Source organism: Rhinolophus sinicus, linkage group LG17 (genome assembly GCF_036562045.2).
Source record: "Rhinolophus sinicus isolate RSC01 linkage group LG17, ASM3656204v1, whole genome shotgun sequence".
NCBI lineage: Eukaryota > Metazoa > Chordata > Mammalia > Chiroptera > Rhinolophidae > Rhinolophus > Rhinolophus sinicus.
This window is the reverse complement of record NC_133766.1, coordinates 17,403,007-17,424,679: the sequence shown is the minus strand read 5'-3', so window position 1 is coordinate 17,424,679 and position 21,673 is coordinate 17,403,007. Positions and strand designations below refer to the sequence as shown.

Genomic DNA, 21,673 nt, shown 5'->3' with positions numbered 1-21,673 from the left:
AATGTAGGGGGGTATAACTTTGAACTTTGGTAAAAGTCAGTCTTCTTTTGGAAGAAAAACTGTCCTTTTGTCCCAGGAGAGCTGGTAGCATGTCTCAGGCACGTTCAGGATTTAGTTCATACAGTGTTCCTGGAGGTAGCTGGCTCGGGAAGATGTGAAAATGTCTGGGCTATGTAAAAACAGGACTCCACTTGAGGTACACTGCCTAACAACTGAATCTCATCCTTACATCCCGTTTACCAGCTAAGAGGTGAAGGACAATGCCAGTTTTGAATTTTAGTCAAAACGTATAGCTAGATAGTCCTGATTTGCAGTAAGACCTGCACTGGTATCTTAAGCTCATTAATTACTTACTTTGGCTATTTTCATTCTGTTTTCTCAGATCAATGATAAAAATCCTTTCATTGCCCATTGGGACTCATTCTCTGAGCTCTAACGAGGCATGTCTAGGGTCTTTGGTGACATCCTTAAAGATCTCTAAGGCACAGTTGTGGAGAGGTTCAATGCCTCTATCTGGGAGTCCTAACACTGCTCTGCTGACTTGTTTGTTTCTTTTTCATGCTGCGCTAGGTCTCCACGCCCTGGCATCCCCCGACTGTGCTCCTGGGTCATTCGCAAGAAGTCACATCTGTGTGCTGGTGTCCGTCAGACTTCACGAAGGTTTGTGAACAAATCTCCATATCGGTTTAAGAGGTAGATCGTAGATTTGTAGGGTCTCCGAAGGTTAGCTGAGAGGTATATAGACTTTCATGCTTCAAAGATCTAGAGGCCATCCAGGATCTGTGTCAGCATTAATTATCTATATTCTACTTTTTTCCACCAATAGAGAAATTGTATTATGCACTAAGGAATAAGGGTGGATTTCTTGGTTCCCTAGAGTTAACGTAATTAAAATTTCATCTTAAGATCTAAGGTTAGAAGAAACATAAATAAACTTCTTGTATATGTAGGGATTTCATATAATAGTAGCCCAAGTTCTACTCACTGTCCCGGCCCTAATACCTGTGGTTTTGGGGTTATTCTGGGTTTATAGGAAATGTTACTTATGTGAAGATTCCTCTTTCTCATTTTGACGTTTTGAAAGGTTTTGTTGCCTCTTGCTCCCATCTGTTTTTTATCTTCCAGAAACTTCTCATGGTTGGGTCTGCTCCTGGCATCCTGCTAGCTCTCTAGTACTGCTGTGGATTTCTTTTTATTTCTATCTGGCTGCGTAGCCGTTTCTGTGCTCATCTTCCTGACAGACCTCTTTGAAATCATTGCTTTAATTACCAGTAATTACATTGACGTTACACCAATGACATTTTTCCTCTGAGATTCCATGTAGTTTCCAGTGAAATAATCTGCTTTTAACATGGAGTTCTGTATCTTCGTAGAACTTACTAAGATGAATTTTTTTTAATTATTCAGTTAATTACATCACATCTTTGCAACCATATGTTGTCCTTACCTCTATGCACAGAAAAGAATCAATGGAAGTAGCAGGGCAGTTTACCTATAGTAATCCAATGACCACCTTTTAAAAAAGTTTTTTAAATAAATTTGTGCTTAGCCTAGAATTAAGAAGGTAAAAAATGATCTAGCCTTTGAAATTGGAAAAATTTGGATATTCTAGCTCTGCCACTTAATTACGGTGACCTTGGGCAAATAACTTTATTCCCATTTTGTAGATGAGATCATTTGAGTACAAAGCTTTTTATATTGTGAGAATTGAATAATATAAAGAATGTAAATTGTCAGATACACAATAGGTGCTCTATAAATAATAACCCTTATTAATAGACTGTAGAGGAACTGGGGATTCCAAGCATTTTTTGGTAAGCAGTTAAATACGTGTGTCTTCTTTTGGCCTCCCAGTAAGGAAAGGAAAAAGCTGCCAGTCTCTTGGGGGCCGAAACTTAAGAGAACGTGTGTTCTTTTTTTCTATCTCTTTAGTGACTGAAATAGAGAAATTATATAAACAAATGCTGGGGAACAGCTCTGGTACCAGTGGCCATTTGCCACAAGCTCTTCAAGCTGGACTTTCTCTGCCATAAAAGGCTTGGGACCAAGATCAGAAATGGTCAGATATTTTTAAAGGGGCAAAAGTTATTTTTAACTTCTTTCAGCCAGTGAATTTGTTGTTTTCCCAGATTGCTCCTATACCTATCTGAAAAAAAAATCTCAAAGGAATGGTTTCATTCCACTTGTCACAGCCTACTAGAGTTGTGGACTAAGTCTGGTCTTGGAAATGATCCCATTACTTTAGCAATAAGCCAGAACGTGCAGAATTCAGAAGAAAGTCATAGACATTGAATGGCAGTGACGTACACTGATTGATCATTTAGAAGAAAGACAGAGCAAAAAGGGTATCTTAATTAAATATTTCATAGTTACAGAGAAGGTGATAAAGATAATGACTTGCCCAACTTTTGAGAATGAAATGAAATGAACCTGGTTTATAGTGGAGCTGTAGGTTATGTAAGAAATGACTGGGAACGAAACGCATACCAGCAGGATGTATGTAAAGAAGAAACTGGAGAATCCACTTCTTTGGGAATCTGCAATGATTTCTGAAAGCAAGGATAGAAATAGGTGTTCTTTCAGATACCATTTTGTATATCCTATTAGATCAAACAATAATTTTCTAGTCATGAGCCTTTAAGACCCATTTACTTTCTACTTGGTTGTGACTCTTTGATTGAACCTTCTCAACTCCCTTCCTGGTTCTCCTTAGATTGCTACTTGCTCTGATGACAATACACTGAAAATCTGGCGCTTGAATAGAGGCTTAGAGGAGAAATCAGGAGGAGATAAACTCTCCATAGTTGGTTGGGCCTCTCAGAAGAAAAAAGAGGCAAGAGCTGACCCAGGTAAGGATCTTGTGCATTTGTCTACATTCTTTATGGTTTGGTTGGTTTAGTTCTGCAATACAGAGTGACAGGCTAGATTTGGTATTGTTTTGGTGTATGTTTAAAGACAAGCACCATCTTCTTGACATCTTTTCTTTTTAGTAAACGTTTTCTCAGTGGTACTATGTTTATCATCTACACAAGGCCCTACAATACAGTGGTGGATTGACTTTAAAATGTTTATTGAACACCTGCTATGTGCTAGGCACTGCTCTAAGTTGCTGGGGAGTCAGCCATAAACAAAAAAATCAAAATTCCCAAAGATGTAAGTGGAGCTTACATGTTAGTGTGAGAAGCAATAAACAAGTTAAAGAAGTAAAATATGTACTATATCGGATAACAGCAGTACTTAGGAAAACAGGAAAGGGAGAATGGCTAAGTATGCTGTTAAAATTTTAAATCAGGTGCCCAGGGAAGCCTCAATGAATAGACAACATGTGAGTAAAGGGAAGTAGTGAGCCAGGTGGCTGTTTGACAGACAAAGCAGCAAGTGCAAAAGCCCTGAAGCAGGAGCAGGCCTGGCATATTTCCTGTTCCTCAAAGAGGCTAATGTGTCTGGAGCCCCGATGGCCAGAGTGGGGAAAGGAAAGACGGGGAATAGTAATGGAAAATGAGGTTCTTGTACAGATTGGGGTTTTATTCTGAGAGACAAAATGCTGTCTGGGAGTTTTAAATAGAGGGGTATCATGATCTGACGTTTTTTCACTTGATCATTCTTACTCCTTTTTTGAAAACATTGTAAAGGGATCAGGGTAAAAGCAGGAAGCTAACTTTAAATAAAAAATCCATTGGAATAATCCAGGAAGCAATGATGGTGACTTGAAACAGATTAGTAGCAGAAGGTATGATAAGAATCTGCAAATTCTTGATATATTTAGAAGATAAGAGCCAACAGAATATGCTGTGAGATCAGATGTGGGATGTAAGAGAGATGGGTTATCAAGGATGACTTCAGGAGCTCGGTTGACCTGGATAGGAGTCACTGCAGGAGAAGCAAGTTTGGGAGGGGACAGCTGAAGTTCCGTTTGGATGTGTTGTTCGATTAAGATTACTAGATATCCAAATGAGATGTCAGAGAACAGGTTAGATGTTTAATTCTGCAGTTCAGGGCTGGAGTTGTACATTTGGGCTTCATTATGTAGGTGGAAGTAGCTATAGACAGAAAAGAGAATAGGTCTGAGGTCTGAGCCGTGGAACACCCCCATGTTTGGAGGTTGGAAAGGAGAAGGCACAACCAGAGAAGTAGGAGGAGAACCAGGAGAGTATTGTGTCTTGGAAGCTGAGTAAATGAAGGAGAGGGTGATGAATTTAGTTAAATGTTTTTGGCATTCCACATGTGATGAGGGCTAAAAACTGACCTTTGGTTTTGGCAATATCGGCATTATTTGGTAACATTAATGTGAACGGTTTTGGTGGGAGTGTTGGTGGTCTGATTTGTGTTCAGAAGGGTGGGAGAAGAGAACTTGGAGACTACAAGTACAGAAGGCTGCTTCAAGGAGCTTCGTTAGAAAAGCAGAGAAATGAAGTGGTAGCTGAAGTTAGAAGCAGTGTTGAAGTTTGTTCTGTTTTCTTTTAACTGGGAATGTAGTACATTGCACGTGATTGGAAGGCTCCCGTAGAGAGAGAGGAAGTTGATTTAGGGAAATTTGCTGGAGCGGTGCCCTCAAAGTAAGTGCGAGGGGATGATAATTAATACGCAAGTAGAAGGGTAGGCCTTTGCCAGGGCTGTGGATAATTCATCCCTAGTAATTGGAGAGAAGGCAGAATATATAAGCACAGTGAAGGTGGGCGGGTGGATGGGCAGAACTTGTGGAAGTTTCCTTCTGATCTGATAGCTTCTATTTCCTTAGTGACATTAGGAATCAGGATCATCAACTAGGAATAAATATGAAGTGGCAGAGATTTAAGGAAAATCAAGTCCGAAATAGTCATGTAGAGACTAGAAGAGCAAATGAACGATGAAGTGGGATTGTTGGGCAGTAAGAGCTTGAGGCCAGCAGTCATTCACTGAAAGCAGTCAGCATGGTTGTGTGTCTGCTGCACAGGTACAGGCACACTGTAAGTGGACAGTGGAGTTAACCAGGGATGTGATTTATACCCACAAGCATGATGGAGCGAAAGGAGGGGCCAAGGAGCTATGATGGACTGCAGGATTTAAATTGGGTGGTGAGGGAAGTGAGGACAGAATGGGGTTGGGGGACAGTGTGAAAGTGGTGAGATCAATGAATGGAAAATCCCAATCCCCTGGGGATGAGGCGTGGTTGGAATTGGAGTCCTAAAGGGAGTTGGGAAAAAGGTGGTGACTGGAATTGAAATAACGGAGGATTTGCAGGTATTGGTGATAATAAGGTCAAGGAGTATGTGGCTTAAGTGAGTGAAAGGACGAGGCTGTTGTAGAATAAGGTCAGGAAACTGAGGAACAAGGTATTGGCAAAGTCACGAATGTGGATTTTGTAACAACCATGAATTGACAGGGATAGTGATGAGAGTGACAGTGAAACAAGAGCAAAAATTGTCCAAGCACTGTTGCCAGCCAACAGGATCCTGATGTTATCAATAGCTAGACAGTAATAAGCTTGAAATTCAGGCCTAAAGATTCATTTTACATTAGCCATCAAGGCCTAAGGTAGTGGGAGTTGAAGGTGAGACAATATATATTCATCTTTCTAAGACTTATTTATTTCGTCTTGTGTAAGATGTAAGCAGAACTAGACTCCAGAGGGGTCTTTTACTCTAAGTCTACTTATGAGCATGTAAAGTCTTCGATGCCTTCATTTTGGTTTTTGGTGTTTGCTTTCTTTAACGTTTTTTAATTCGTATTAAAGTTGAACAAGTCAACTAGTTGTATAAGGGTGAGTATGATAACTGGCAGTCCCCACACACTGCCCCGCAGGTCCCCTTTCCCAGAGCCAATTGTTTTAAATCTTTTAGCTGATTCTTTGATATGTATGTCTGTATCTCTAAAAAATGTTTGTGCTTTTCTATTTCTTTGGGGTTTTTGAGTGTGTTTGTGTTTTTTGTTTGGTTTTTGTTGTTGTTTTGGTTTTATTTGTTCGTTTGCTTGCAGTTTTCAACATTATCTATTGACTTCTTACTTTGTTAGATGAGGAGTTAGCTCTCATACCTGTGTCCCCACCACCACCAAACCTGCTCACTCCCCATTTCTCTGTCTTCCCAAGACAGTGTCATAATTTTAGTTAGATCAAGGGGTATTATTATTATTATATTTTCTATTGAGAGTGTAGCTATGTGGTAAACTGCTGTTACTTTTTATTTTCTGTACTTTTTCCCCCTTGAGGCTTTTTTTTAGAGATTTGTCAAGATATATTCACGTACATAAATTCACCCATTTAAAGTGTACAGTTCAGTGGTGTGGGGACACAGTCCCAGACAGCAGTCTCCAGGCTCTCGGCCTCGCGTGGGGAGGTGCTGGCTCGGGGAGTGAATGACCATCAACTGTGACTGGTTGGCCATCAGCTGTAACCGGTTAGCCAATTGGCTACTGATGTAACTGCGGGGCTGCGTTGATTTGTTAGTTGGTTGGCAGGCAGAGAAGTGAATGGCGGACTGCGGATCATGTGGCTACTACTGCGTGTGTCTCACCCAGCCGCCAGAGAGAACATAGTGGTATGACTCTGCTATCTTTGGCTCCGTGGGTGTTCCTTTTTGGCCTAGCCACATCCTGCGTTCTGGGGAGCGGGAGCTGAGACCCCGAAGGCCGCCCCGCATGACAAATGGCGCAGCCAGCAGGGTCTCCCACATGACAGTGGTCTTTTGTATATTCAGAGTTGGGCTGTCATCAACAGAATCTAATTCTAGAGTATTTTCAACACCCAAAATGAAGTTTCCAGTTTCTCCATATCCTTACAATTGTTATTGTTTATCTTTTTTATTTTAACTTAACCATCCTAGTGAGTGTGAAGTGGTATCCCGTTGTCGTTTTGATTTCTATTTCCCTGATGATTAATGATGTTGAACATCTTTCCATGTGCTTATTGGCCCTTTGTATATTTTCTTTCTTTTTTTCCACCCTTCTTCCACCTCCCCCACCCACCCACCCACCCACTCCAGTACAAGCCGTTGTTTCTCAGTCTAGTTGTGTAGGACACAGCTCCCTGGCCCACACTGGTGTTATGAGTCTTGTGCTCCCCCAGGCTGAGGCAGTCGGTCAGCCAGTCACAGCAGCTCACAGCACTCTCGCCGGCTGCCAGCCACTCATGGGAGCCACCAGTCGCTCATGGCAGCACACAGTAGCTCATGGCATGGCAGCCTGCGGCAGCTCATGCTGGCTGCTGGCCACCGGCCGCTCATGGTAGCCCACAGCAGCACACAGCAGCCAGCGGCAGCTCACGCCAACCTCCGGCTGCACATGGCAGCCCAGCTCCAGGGAGAGCTGTTGTTCACATTCTTAGCTGTAGAGGGCACGGATCACTGGCCCATGTGGGAATCTAACTGGCGACCTCAGCGTTCGGAGCACGGCGCTCCAACCACCTGAGCTACCCGGCCGGCCTCTGTATATTTTCTTCGTGGAGAAATGCCTGTGCAGATCCTTTGCCCATATTTAATTGGGTTATTTGTCTTTTTTTATTGTTGAGTTGTAAGCGTTCTTTATATATTCTGGGTATAAGTCCCTTGTCATATAATGATTTGCAAATATTTTTTCTCATTCTGTAGGTTGTCTTTTCACTTTCTTTATGGTCCACAAAAGTTTCTAATTTTGATGAATTCCAGTTTATCTGTTTTTCTTTTTGTCATTTGTGCTTTTGATATTGTATCTAAGAAACCATTGCATAACCCAAGGTCATTAAGATTTATTTATGTTTTTCTTCTAGCTAGGAGTTTTTTTATTTTAGGGCCATGGTCCATTTTGTGTTTATTTTCGTGCTTTTGTTGTGGGTATCCTGTTTCCTCAGTATCATTTTTAAAAAGGACTATTCTTTACCCCATTGAGTTGTATTGGCATCCTTGCCATAAATCAGTTCACCATAAATGTAAAGGTTTATTTCTGGATATCCTTATGGTAGTACCATATTGTCTTGATTACTATAACTTTGTAATAGGTTTTGAAATCGGAAAGTCTGTGTCCTCCAATTTTCTACTTCTTTTTCAAGATTGCTTTGACTATTCTGGGTCTCTTCTACTTCTATATAAATTTTAGGACCAGCTTGTCAGTTTCTGCAAATTAGCCCTCTGGGATTTCAATAGGGATTGCACTGAATCTGTAGATCAGTTTTGGTAGCATTGTCATGTTAACAGTGTTGTCTTCTGATCCATGAACATGGGCTACCTCTCTGCTGCCTTGTCTTTATGTGTACTTTTCTCGCCCTAATTTTGGAAAATAAAAAAGAAGAATCAAATGAGGAAAAGGCCATCAGTATTTCTACCACTCATATGTAATTTTAATTAATATTTTGAGGGATTTTTTAGATTTTTTCCCTTACCCATAGCGATTCTTAACAGAGTCATAATTACATATACATTTGGATTTCTTGGGAATTTTTTTCACTGAGCATCATGTTCTAAGCACTTTCTATGTTATCTCTGCAACAAAATATTTAAAATAGTCCACTGACTCTGTGTTCCATAATTTACCTAGCTACTGTCTTGTAGTTGAATATTTTGTTTTTAATATTCTGTGAAAATTTTTTTCTGAATTTTGGGTCCCCTCCTTCCATTAAAATAGATTCCCAGAGGTGGAATTTCCGTGTTACTGGCTATAACCATTTTAAGATTGTTGATTAAAAACCTATTTTAACTATTTTTTTCTTTTTAGTATATCATTAATTATACTTAGTTTTGGAAGCCAAGTCACAAACAAAGTTACGCATATTGACCAAATTTGGACCACAATAATCACAGCAACGTATAGCTATTATTGAGTACTAATAGCACAGTTGTTTCAAGGACCCACTTCAGTTATCTCGTTAAATTCCCCAAACAACTGAAACTGAAGCTCAAGGAAGTTACACTTGCCTAAGATAACACAGCTATGAAGTTGAAGTAGAATCACAGTCCAGCCCTTGCAGTCTGATTCTGGGGCACATACTTGGAAGCGCTCTGCAGTAGAGCCCAACACAGCAAAGCTAAGTTCAAGTTAAGACCAGACCAAGGCTTATACCTAGGTTTCTCCATTTCTGGGTGATGTTAGAGTGACTCTGAAGAGCATTACCAGGCAACAACCCTACGTGAGTGCCAAGGGCTGTCATGCTGGCCATTCAGCCCTGTAAGCCAGCTTCTAGCAACAGGTTGCTTGCTGCTGCTAATCACACTGCCGCATTGAAAATTACGTTCTTCTGCTTTCTCAAGCTTCTCATGGCCACCCCAACCTTTCATTGCTGTTCTGGACTGCATGTCTTCTCTTCTGGACTTCTAACACACCTACTGGAAGGCTTTAAATCCCAAGGCACAGCCCCTTTTTCCTCTGCCCTACTTTTCCTAGCGAGCAACTGCTCTATGGCTCACTATTGTTTCACTGTTTCAGCCAGAGAGCTCATAGCACTGTCAAGGCCAATGGTTCTCAAACCTGGCTATGCATCAGAACCACTTGTGGAGCTTTTTAAAAGTTTGTGTGTCCCCAGAGATTGTTCACTAGGCCTGGGGTTCACTAGGTCTGCAAATGAAAGGATTCTTTCCTTTTGAAATAATAACTGGGGCCAAGTACCTGTATTTTTATAAAGCTCTGAGTCTGGTATGCAGCAAGGATTGAGAAACTCTGGTCTAGGCATTATTGTGTGACAAAGATGATTATCCTTATCTCAAAGAGAAGGAAACCTTACCCGTTCTATCTCAAGTGCTTGCTGCAGTCACCTAAGTCAGCAAAATACTTAGTCTTTTTTGTTTCTTTTTTTTTTTTCCTTATGCCTGGAACCCCACCCTTATCCTTTCAGCAGGAATGAGATTGAGGAAACATTGTTTACAATCCCTGGCTAGGTACATTTTAGGCACTACACCTAAAAATGACTGAATCATCATCACCTACCCGAGGTGCTGGCTGTCTAGTCCAGAAGGCAAATACAGAAGCTATAGTACATTATAACTATTCCTAGCTGTATAATAAACAAAAGGATATGAGAACACATTTCCTAGGGGACAGAAGAGCTCTATGGGACAGGAGGAAAGAAGTTTGTGAGTGAACATTGTCATCAGAGCCTGGAAACACAAGGAGAATTTTTGCCTGGCAAAGAAGGGGCAGACTTGGCACGAAAACCACATGAACAAAGGCAGAGATGTGACCGTGCACAGCTTGTTCAGGAAGCAGCAAGCAGTGTCCTGCAACAGGATCCTAAAGTAGCGTCCCGGGTTTCCCCAAAAATAAGGCCGGGTCTTACATTAAGTTTTGCTCCAAAAGACACATTAGGGCTTATGTTCAGGGGATGTCACCCTGAAAAACCACACTAGGGCTTATTTTCCTGTTAGGTCTTATTTTCGGGGAAAACCGGTAGTACGTGATAAGCTTGAAAAGGTAGGGCGAGGCCAGATGGCAAACCCTTACGTAGAAAGACGCTGCAAATTGACTGATTATTAGTAAGCTTTCTCTAATTTCTCAAAGGAATTGCCTTTCAGGAAGACTATAGGGCAGTCACCCAGTCTATGAGTGTCCTCAGATCTCATGCAGTACTTGGGGTGAATAGGGGTTGATGTGCTTAAGTAGGTGAAGTGCTAAATGTCACGCATGCCATGTTTGTATCTTTCGGCCAATATGGTGACATACTGCCCAGCTGTTAAAAAGAATGTAGTGCATCTAATTGTACCTATATGAAGAGATATAAAGAGAAAAAGATAACACTGTTCAGAGACAAGAGCAAATTGTAGGACGTGTATGTATATAATAATCCATTGGTTTTTTTTTAAATGTATGATATACATATACCTTAGTGTGTGCTAACAGGCACATAGAAAATTGTGGAATGCACATTAGAGTGAAATGTGAAAGTTTCTATAGAGGACTTTTCACTTTTTACCACGTTCCCCTTTGCAACTGAACTTTTTTACCATGAACTTTTGTTACTTTTATAATCTGATTACTGTTTTTAAAAAAAGGTTTAAATTTGACCCAGAGTTTTGTTAATCGTCAAAGTTAACAGTCTTCTCTTTGACCCCCATGGTCTACTCCTTCCTTAATTATAATGTCTTGAAGGAAGAAGAAATGCCCCAGCTTTCCACCATGTCAGATTTCCCACTGACCTTCAATAAACACTCAGATGTCTGCCACTCAGGTATCAGAAACTTATACAGAGGGTGCCAAAAAATGTACACACATTTTAAGAAAGGAAAAAAACTGTATATTAAAATTGTAACACTCAATGTATACCGGTAACAAAAGGTGGCTACAAGTCACATGTATACATTTTTTGGCACCCCTGGTATATCTGCTTTGAGCCTGGCCCAGCTTTCCCTTCTCTTCTAATCCTGTCTTCGAATCTGCATGTTGTAAGACCCATACTCTTTTAGGACTTTCCTCCCTACACCTACACTTCAACCCACTTGATGGCACGGATGAGTAGGGTCTGGCAGTGACTGTTGACCTGCACTGAGGAGTAAAGCAAATGAAAAGTTTCTTTCCTTTGGAAATAATAACTGTAATGATGCTCTAGAACATGAGTGTGAGGACTGTCACCAGACGCTTCGTGGACAGGTCCCTGTCACCAACTCCCCTGTTATAGTACATTCTAACAAAATGGGTTTTCTGGTAATGATGTTTATTGAGGGAGCAGTATCATTTTGGCCATCTCTAAACATATGGTTGATGAGAAAAGTTGAGGCAGAAGTCAGTTTGAAGACTTTTTCTGTCATAAGGCAAGGCTGCTTGAGTAGTGAAAAGCACAGGATAAAATTTGCCGGGTGACTAACTGAAACTAGTACTTGTGAATCTTTATTCTAACTAAAAGAGAGACTGTGTTGTTATGTCAGCCCATCATCCTAAATTCAGTTGCATATAAATGCAATTCATTAATCTAACTGAATTAAATATCAGAGCTGAATTAGATATCAGCTATAATTCAAAGAGTTTGTGACTGAAAAATGAATAGATGCTTTTTCCTTGTTATTTGAAGACAGGAACACTACTCCAGAAATCTAGAAAGTTCTCAAGGAACATGAGAAAATAACAGTGTTTTCTGTGGCGGGGCCTGAGGGGGAAGAAGCATGAAGTTTGTAAGAATTTGCCTGGAGTGCTTGCCATTGCCTATAAACAAAGTATAGGACAGAGAAGAGTTCTATTACTGTTGAATTTGCTTTGAAAGCAAGCATTGAGTTTCTGAAAAGTTCTTTGACATTCTTTGGCTTGTGGAAAATAGGAGCCATGTGTAAATTAAGGTGGAAAACCACATGAGGTCTGATAACCTTAATCATTGATGGAATTACTTCTTGTGGAGATTAAAAACTCTCTATTTAGCAGATAAGGAAACTGAGGCAGAGGAGGTAAAGGGCTGTGCTCAAGTCACATAGTAGGTGATTGTGCCAGATTTTTGACCTGTGCACTCCTGTGTCAGAGCCTGTCTGCCCTAGCATTGCTCAAAAGTACAGGTAGAAATGCTAATAGCAACTTTCCTTATGAAGACAAAATATCGTTAGCAACCTAAATGTCTTACTGTTACCTTAGAATACTTTGTAACTATTAAAAATGATAATATAAATCTCTACTATTAGTGTGGGAAATGTTCATGATATGTTAAGAAGCAGGTTACAAAATAATACAGGTATATACATTGTGGTCTCATTTTCGTATAGAAAAAATTGAGGTATATAATATATATCACATGTACAAGTATAGGAAAAAAGGCTAAAATGGTTTATCTGGATGCTTTTAAATTTCTCTTCCTTTAATTTTTCTATATTTTCTAGAGTTTTCCAAGTATATGTTTTACGATGGGTGGTTGGGAGGCTGGCAGTTAGGAAAATAAAGGAAATTATGCTAGGAGTGTGGTAAGAATCAAATGATTTATGTGGTCTCACTGGGAAGTCGACCCTTGGATGATTAAGTTAGTGTCATTTTCCTTGATTCAGGCATTTTCTTTGGCTTTCACTTCTGATTTTTGTGACCTTCTTTTCTTTTTCAGTAACAGCGACAAGTAGCCAGAGTACTCCTGCCAAAGCCCCCAGAGTCAAAAGCAGTCCGTCTATTTCCTCCCCCTCCTCAGCAGCTTGTGCTCCAAGCTGTGCTGGAGACCTCCCTCTTCCTTCAAATACTCCCACGTTCTCTATTAAAACCTCTCCTGCCAAGGCCCGCTCTCCCATCAGCAGACGAGGCTCCATCTCCTCTGTCTCTCCCAAGCCACCCTCATCTTTCAAGATGTCCATTAGAAACTGGATGACCCAAACACCTTCCTCATCACCGCCCATCACTCCTCCTGCTTCTGAGGTCAAGATCACATCGCCAAGAAAAGCCCTCATTCCTGTGAGCCTGAAGGCTTCCCAAGCAATGGCTTGCTCTGAGTCCAGAAACAGAGTGAAGAGGAGGCTAGACTCGAGTTGTCTGGAGAATGTGAAACAGAAGTGTGTGAAGAGCTGCAGCTGTGTGACAGAGCTGGATGACCCAGTAGAAAAGCTTCATTTGGATCTGTGCTGCCTTACTGGTAACCAGGAAGACCTTGGGAAGGACCCCGGAGGCCCTACCAAACCAAGCAAGATGGAAGGCGCCAGTATGAGCGTCTCGGAGCCTCCTTCTCCTGCTAGTCCTTACGCTTCAGAAGGCTGTGGAACACTACCTCTTCCTCTGGGATCTTGTGGGGAAGGGTCTGAAGTGGTAGGCAAAGAAAATAGCTCCCCAGAGAATAAAAACTGGTTATTGGCCATGGCAGCCAAACGGAAGGCTGAGAATCCATCTCCACGGAGCCCGTCATCCCAGACCCCCAATCCTAGGAGGCAGAGCGGGAAGACTTCTCCTGGCCCGGTGAGTCCGCAGTGGTGGGAAAGGGGCAGGTACAGATCCCTTCTCAGAAGTCAGGTGCCTTTTTTTTTTTAAGTAAATCTATTTATTCCTAGGGTTGCCAGATTTAGCACATAAAAATACAGAACAAATATTGCATGGGACATATTTATAGTAAAAAGTTTTCATACTAAGTTATTTGTTGTTTGTTTGAAATTAAAATGTAACTCTTGTGTGTGCTGTATTTTATCTGGCAGCCCTACTTCGGTTAAAATCACTTCTGTCAAAGTCCATACCCCTCAGCCCTGTTGCTGATTCATCCACGCCTCCTCATCCTCTAGGACAGGGGTGTCCAAACTGCGGCCCACGGGCCAATTGCGGCCCGCAATCCATTTTTAATTGGCCCGCAGCAAATTCCAAAAATATATTTAGTTTACTGAAATAAACCAGGTGAGGCAATACGTACTTCACCTCGAACTTCACCTCGAGTGAGTGGCCCGGCTGTTTGTGTATTTTACCGCACATGGCCCTTGGTAAAAAACACTGAAAAAAGTTTGGACACCCCTGCTCTAGGATATCAAGTCAAAAATAGCTTTCCTCTTCTTTGTTTGACATTATTCCCTCTGCCCCCTTTTCTTATCTCCCCAGGCCCCTGCAACCACTTCTTATAGACTCCCTCTCCTTTTTACAGAAAAGCTGTCATTGATGGGCAAGTTCCCAACATCCATAAATAGATTTCCAGTTCGTAATTATAGTTTATAATTATTTAAAATAAAGTGAAACTTAGATATTTACAAAGCAATTTACAAAGCAGTCCTCTAGATTTTAATGATTAGCCCCAATCTCTTGCAGTCAGTCATCTTGCTCACACAAATATTTTTGACAACTCACCTGTATGTATACTTTTTTAAACATTCAGCTTAATTTTATTTATCTTTTTAGGGCTCATATTTTATTGGTTGATAATAATATTTAAGTTAAATAATTCTAAAAACAGATATTGCTGGGTGGCCGGATGGCTCAGTTGGTTAGAGCGCGAGCTCTTAACAACAGGGTTGCCGGTTCAATTCCCGCATGGGATGGTGGGCTGCGCCCCCCTACAATTAAGATTGAAAATGGTGACTGGACTTAGAGCTGAGGTGCGCCCTCCACAACTAGATCGAAGGACAACTTGGAGCTGATGGGCTCTAGAGAAACATACCGTTCGCCAATATCCCCAATTTAAAAAAAATTTCTTTTAAACAGATATTGCTGGCAGAAATAGGTTTATGAGCCTTGAAAAGCAAATGACTCATTATAATGGTGGAGGCAGAAGTAGCTGTGAACATTGGGTGAGCTGTGGGCACCAGTCAAAGGAAATAGAAAGCTTCCGTTTATCAGTTGTAAGTTAAGGGGAGGTGGGCTAGGGAAGTTTCTACTGTAAGTCACAGTCGCTTGTGATGTATGTTAAGGAGAAGATGGTAGAAGGATTAAAATCCAATCCAGGAGTCATGATCAGCGATGTCTACCCTTTTAAAAGGCAGAAGGTGGACAACCTTAGATGAGTTCTTGTTTAATAAGTGTTCATATCACCCACCTACTAACATGAAGCCTATCCCATAATTTTAGGAAAAATAGACTAGATATATTTTAAAGATTACTTCGAACGTAAACTGCAACCAAGACCTTGCTACAGAACTTTTTATTTTAAACACTCTAAGGAGAGTTTCCTTCTCTCAAAAGTATCACTGTCTGCTGTTTGCCCATGGCCAAAATTCCTGTTTTTTCAGGGGAGCTGATCTTAGCTATGTGTTAGCATAAAAGCAATTTCAATGAAAAACTTTTTTCACTAATGTGCAAATCTTAGCGTCTTTAAAAAATGGTGTGCTGGTCCAAAACATTTTGGGTTTTAAACAACAAAATTCAACTGAGTAAATCTGCAGCTCTCATCAGCTTTATTCAACAATTCATGAATCAGGCAGCATCCCTTCTAGCAAATATTAACAGAAAAGAGCCCCGAGAAGCTATGCAAAATGAAAGGCTTTTAAAGACAGAAAAGGGGGAGGGAAAAGAAAGTTAAAAAGATGTATTATTTCAGGCATGGTGACCTTCCCTTAGGGAAAGGCAGGGGGTCTGTCAGACAGGTTACCTCACTGGTTTTGATCAGGAAATTCCAGATTGACTGGTTAAAGGTTACTACATTCCTGGGAGAGGCTGAAACTGCAGTTTGGTTATATATTGCTGGTCTGGGTTTGCTGAGGTGGGGCTTAGCACATGTGGCTCCATTTGGGGCCTGTTGTCTCTCTTTTTTAACACTGGTTTTATCATTTCAATCTTTGAAGCTAAAGTTTCTTTAAAAGAGTTCTTTATGTACATGGCGATAATGTAGACTTCTTCAAAAGAGGGTGGCACTGCCATTTGAATACCTATCTTGTTTGTAAATTTGGGAGGGTGACTTTCTCATTTATTCCAAAGAGGATCATAATTGTAACCTCTTTGGTTCCTACTAGGTTTAACTGGTGAATATTTTCTGTTCACATGAAAAGTCCCAACCGTCCTTGCATACTTATGTCTGTTAAATTTTTACTATCTTCAGTACAGATGAGCCAAAAGAGACATTGTCCTCAAAGTATTGGGGACTGAAAGCTGGCTGACTAGTCAAATTGGTAGACATCCTAAATTAAAATACCCTTTAGTGATAATTCGCCGGGGTAACAGGGGAACTTTGTCTTAGAAAATCTCTGAAATCGTAACTTTCTTCTTCTAGGTCACTATTACTCCCAGCTCCATGAGGAAAATTTGTACGTACTTCCATAGGAAGTCCCAGGATGACTACTGTAGTCCTGAACAGTCAACAGAATTGTAGAGCTAATCTGAGTAAGTTAACTGAACTTTGGCCCATTCAAACACGATAAAAATACAAGAGTGACTCTATACCTCTGGTCTTTAAAAAAGCTACCAGTTTTTTTGTTTTTTGTTTTTATTGTTAGAGACAATCCTTTCAACTCTGAAATTTACCTAGTGTGGTTCTACTACCATAGTATACACACAGCTTCCTTGGGATGAATGCTGTATTTAAATTTCATAAAGCAAATTTGTCACTCTGTAACATGTTGAATAAGTAGTCTTCACTTTTTAAATTATGCATCTTCTCTACAATAATGACATCCCAGCTCATGAGGCCAAAAACAAGACTTGTCTCTTGTTGATCTGAGACTTTCTACGCACAATGTGAAGTGTGGGCGGGCCGCAGCAGGTCCTGTCCGGAGGCCAGCTGCTGAAGACGTCGTCTGCTGCAGACTCCTGCAGCTGTGCTGCCTCAGACACGTGTCATTTCATTGAAAATATATAATCTTTTCACTATACTTCTTTGAGGATTTTTAAAGTTTGTCTGAAAATGCGATGTTCAGATAAGTACATTTATGTTGATTCAGTACGTGATTTAGTGATAAATCTCGTAAGTTAAAATTACTTTAAAAGCAGTCAACTCTTTGGAGAAAGTAGGAGGACACTAGAAACCTTCATTTGTCTTTTTCCCCTGAGTATATCTCCCACATGAGATTTAAGTTCCCCATATTTTTGCTAAGCAATCTACAATGTTACCAACCCATTATTATGTTCTATTAGAGGTTATGATTTTTACCATTTACGAGAGGAACGTGTTTATAAACTCAATAGTCATACACTGAAGCTGGGGTTTCAGTTGAGTCCTCAGTTCTCCAGGGGCTGCAACTTTTTTTAAAAAGTCATCAGATTTTAAGAAAGAGTAATGATTTATTGATATTATAAAAGAAGGTAGATCTGAACTGAAAATCCACAACCTAAAGAATAAATCTTAGTTTTAACTTGCTTTTTTTGGATTCTCTTCATATACATAAAAAGCAATGACTTTCTAGTCATGGCATTTTCTCTTGCGATTTAATAGAGTGCATAGACGGACTCTGTAATGTGCACAGTATCTTGAGCATCACCTCCCTTAACCAGCAGATCATCTTGAGATGAACTGTTGTTTTATATTTTCCCCTTTTGTAACCTAATAGAAACAAGCTCCGTGTACTTGAACTTGGAAGGGGGTCCCCTTCCAGTCATGAAGCTTGATTCGTTTATCCATGTCTCTGAGGACTGTGTAGACGTTATTCATATTTTTGTCATAATTTTAAAATCTGTTCTTAATGATAACTCTTTAAGTCCTTGGATTCTTATAAGTTAAGCTTGTAACAACCAGAACTGCAAAGGTCAATTAAGCTTGAGTTCTCCTGGTTTATCCAAGGAGAACAATAATAAAAGGAAGCCATAGAATTGCTGTTTCAAAACAAAGTGTACCGTAGCATTAACTGAATATTCACGAGCTCTACGTATATTTGGTGTTTGCTTTTTTTTTTTAGTTCACTGTGGGAAGGTGTTATTTATGACTAACACCTGCCAATAATGCTATATCTCTTTCTTGATTTGAAAGAATCCTTGAAAAAGAAAAGGATAACTAAAGTAGATGATTTTGTTCTTTGTATCCCTGCACATCTCCTGATAGCTCCACTCAGTGAAATTAGGGTAAATGTGGCTGTCAGAAGCTGCTGAGAATCTACTGGGTGTAACATGTCCCACTTGGAAAACTAGTACTTCAAATGGGTGCCAAAGGTCAAATGTAATGAGATAATAATTATCCCTGTTTGTGTCAGTATCAGACTTTAAGCTGATCCGGAATAATAAAGCCTTTTACCTTATCTGATGTCCTTTTTTGAGCTTTTTGCATTAACCTAGAAGCAGTCTACACAAAAAGTAATCAAATCCCTTCTGCTTGTTCATTGAATAAAATTTGTTTATTCCCAAGGATATGATTTAGTTCAAACTGAAAGAGGTTTTAATAAAATACATCTTGCTTAGTCAGACTTTTAGCGTTTCAGATGGCTTGGATTACTTGAAGGAGGGTGGAGTGATGTAGTTCTTTTTCTAAACTAGTATTTCCAGCCCAAGCTTTTCCATTTGAATGCACTCCAAGCACTATTGCTATGATGCTGGATTAGTTTCCTTTAGCTATTTCAACACAGGCCCTTAATTTACTTTTTTCAGGGTTAAATAATTAGTCCTTTAAAATGTCTCTTTCAATCTTGGCTGCACATTTTAACTGATGATAAATCAAGACCATGTGTAGCTAACCCTGTTAGACTGCCAGAGGGTGGTCTCAGCCCACCACCCCCATCCCCAGCCCTAAGAACTTAAAACTTTGCTAATAAGACTTTTGGGGCTCCCTGTATAGGAGGCGTTTTTTAAAACCTCCACTGCGTGATATGGATGCTTGGAGATGACTTTTTAAGAGTGTGTGTGTTGCTTTAACCCCCAGCTTGAATTTAGCCTGTGGCTATGACCTCTTCTACTAGGTCACTTATCAGTTCAACATTTGCTTTGTGAGAGCCTATCACAGCAAACACTGCTGCTCTTAGGTCTGTTTTTCTGCTTTTCCCAGTCCCAAGAGGGTCAGCACTTCCTTTCACTCTTAAAGCAAAGACCAAGGAGCGTCACAGAGAGAACGGGTTCCACGACGGGTAGTGTGGGCAGCAGTTTACAGACGTGCTCAGAAGACAGAGTGCGAGTGCCATGCAGTCGGCCCCCATATCCGCGTGTTTCACATTCACGGGTTCAACCAACCCCTGGTCAGCAATGCTACCTTGCTGGGGACGTGTACTATGTAGTTAGGCCTGCGACGGTTGCGTCTGTACTGCACATGTACAGACTTTTTTTTTTTTGTCATTTCCCTAAACAATACAGTATAACAACTATTTACAGAGCAGTTCATTGCTTTAGGTATTAACCAATAATCTAGAGGTAATTTAAAGTATACAGGAGGATGTACGTAGGTTATATGCAAATACTATGCCATTTTATGTAAGGGACTTGAGCACCTGCAGATTTTAATGTCTGAGAGCTGTGCTGGAACCAATCACCCACAAATACCGAGGGACGACCAAAGAGAAACTTTTAGGGCAATTAAGCACAGGAGGTTTTTGCTTCACAGTTTAACAAAGGACTGGATGTAGGCCCAGCTGAGCTCTTGCTTGTCAAACCTCACTGCTTCTCATAGGCGATTCTTTGCCTCGACTAGGTTTGGATGGTAGCAGATCACGGACTAACCAGTTAACTTGTTAAATTCTTGGAAACTATGGGAAAACCTGCATTATGCAGTTCCTTAGATATTGGTTAGAAATTATAGGCAGGCCAAACACATTTTGTTGGACATAAGGTGAGTCTAATGCTTCATTAGATCTGATGCCAGGAAGACAAGCTCAACTTGTTATAAGGGATTCTTTTTTTTTTTTTTTTTGGTCTAAAAGTGGTTTAAAAAAAATCTATTTTATATCTGCTAAAAAGTATAGGAGTTGTTAAGAAATGATGTAAGATAAAGTCAGCCTTTAAAAAAAAAATCACCTGAGCATATTAAGCAGCTTATTCAGAACAGTATCCATACAGCACGTGTCTACAACACAAATGAGAGGTATTATATTGTTATATTGTATTATATTGCTCCATCCCAAAAGCTCATCCCTCCCACTTCCCTGCTAAGCCAGGAAAGTGGATTTCAAGAATGTATAACCAGGTTCTTTATTTTCAATTAAATATTTCATTTACACTCCATTTCTCTTTTAATTTCCTTAACTGGCCCCTTCCTGTTTTGACATTCTAAATAATTTATGTTCAGGCCATTTTGTGGAATATGAATAGCACATTTCAAAATGCCTTTGATTGGAACGTGTTCAATTCAGCCAACATTTATTTATTCATCCCCTGGGTGCCAAGCCCTGTGTGAGGCGCCTGGTCTGCAGTTCTTCCCTGTACTTCCACTTGTCAAAGGGGTCACTTGATCTCTGGCAGTTTATTATGCTAAAGTCAGCATTTGGGAGAAAGAGGCAAAGATCAGATTTTTCAAGTCTTGAATGAAGCTGTTTGTGCACAGCTATTATGTAGCGGGTGCTGTCTAGATGCAGAGTCTTCCTTCCAGTACTTTATTCCACTGCTGCTTAGAGCACCTTTAACTTTTCAAAGTCAAATGCTGTTCTCAAGCTTGTTCTTATTATATTCTTTACAACATTATAAGTAATCGTTAAAAATATGGTCTCTAAAGCAAACCGCCTAGCTTTGAATCCCAGCCCGAGTTATATGACCTTGGGCACATTCCTTAACTTCTCTGTGCATCAGTTTCCTTGTCTGTAAAATGGAATTGGGTGATTATTACATATACTGCTCTTAGGACAGTGCCTGGCACCCAATAGCTAGTATTTATTGAACAATTACTGTTAGAATTATTCTCATAAGGTAGAGCAGGCAGGAGTTATTACCATATTTGATAAATGGACATAAAGGTTGAAGTAACTTTTCAGTTTTCCTAACTTATCCCTGTCCCCTTTCTGCTAGAGCTGTGGTCCTAAAAATTGTGTTGCCTGGGCCTCCCAGCCCTCGGTCTTTTCAAAAGGAGCAAGTAGGCCTCTGGGAAAAAAGTCTCCAGTTCCTCAGGTGTTTGAGATTCATGACTTTCCCACCAGATACACATGAAAAATATAGAAGTTATTTCATACATGGCCTCAGCCACTGTTTAAAGAGGCTGTAATTTGCAAACCTGTATCCTGGACTGCTACCAAAGCCTTTGCTCGCACAAAGCCCACCCTCCGACTTCCTGACTGCTGCCTGCAGCTCTGCTACATTGTCTAGGATGTGTTCACTTTTAGGAAGGAAGCTGCAGCTGGCAGACCTTTAGAGCCAATTCTTGGTCACTTGTTAGGCTATTGTGTTCCCAGGCCGGTCTAGGCAAATAAAATCAAAGAGGTGAAGCTCAAAACAGGCCATGTTGCTTTATTAGTTAGTAGCTCTGATTTTGTAGGATACAAGGGTCAAACATTCGGTTGAGGAGTATTGTATAGACTATAGACTCTTTCCTCTCACTTAATGAGGT

At 40.4% G+C, this 21,673-nt stretch overlaps 1 protein-coding gene across 1 annotated transcript in view; it reads left to right on the top strand.

Moving 5' to 3' along the window:
* Positions 1–18,455, top strand: part of DTL (denticleless E3 ubiquitin protein ligase homolog) — a 52,442-nt gene extending 33,987 nt beyond the window's left edge. The window contains exons 12-15 of the mRNA XM_019738021.2: positions 571–660; positions 2,714–2,849; positions 12,947–13,779; positions 16,502–18,455. Of these exons, the coding sequence (XP_019593580.1) occupies positions 571–660; positions 2,714–2,849; positions 12,947–13,779; positions 16,502–16,600 (1,158 nt within the window). The 3' untranslated portion in view covers positions 16,601–18,455. The remainder of the gene's footprint in view (positions 1–570; positions 661–2,713; positions 2,850–12,946; positions 13,780–16,501) is intronic.
* Positions 18,456–21,673: the final 3,218 nt, after the last annotated feature.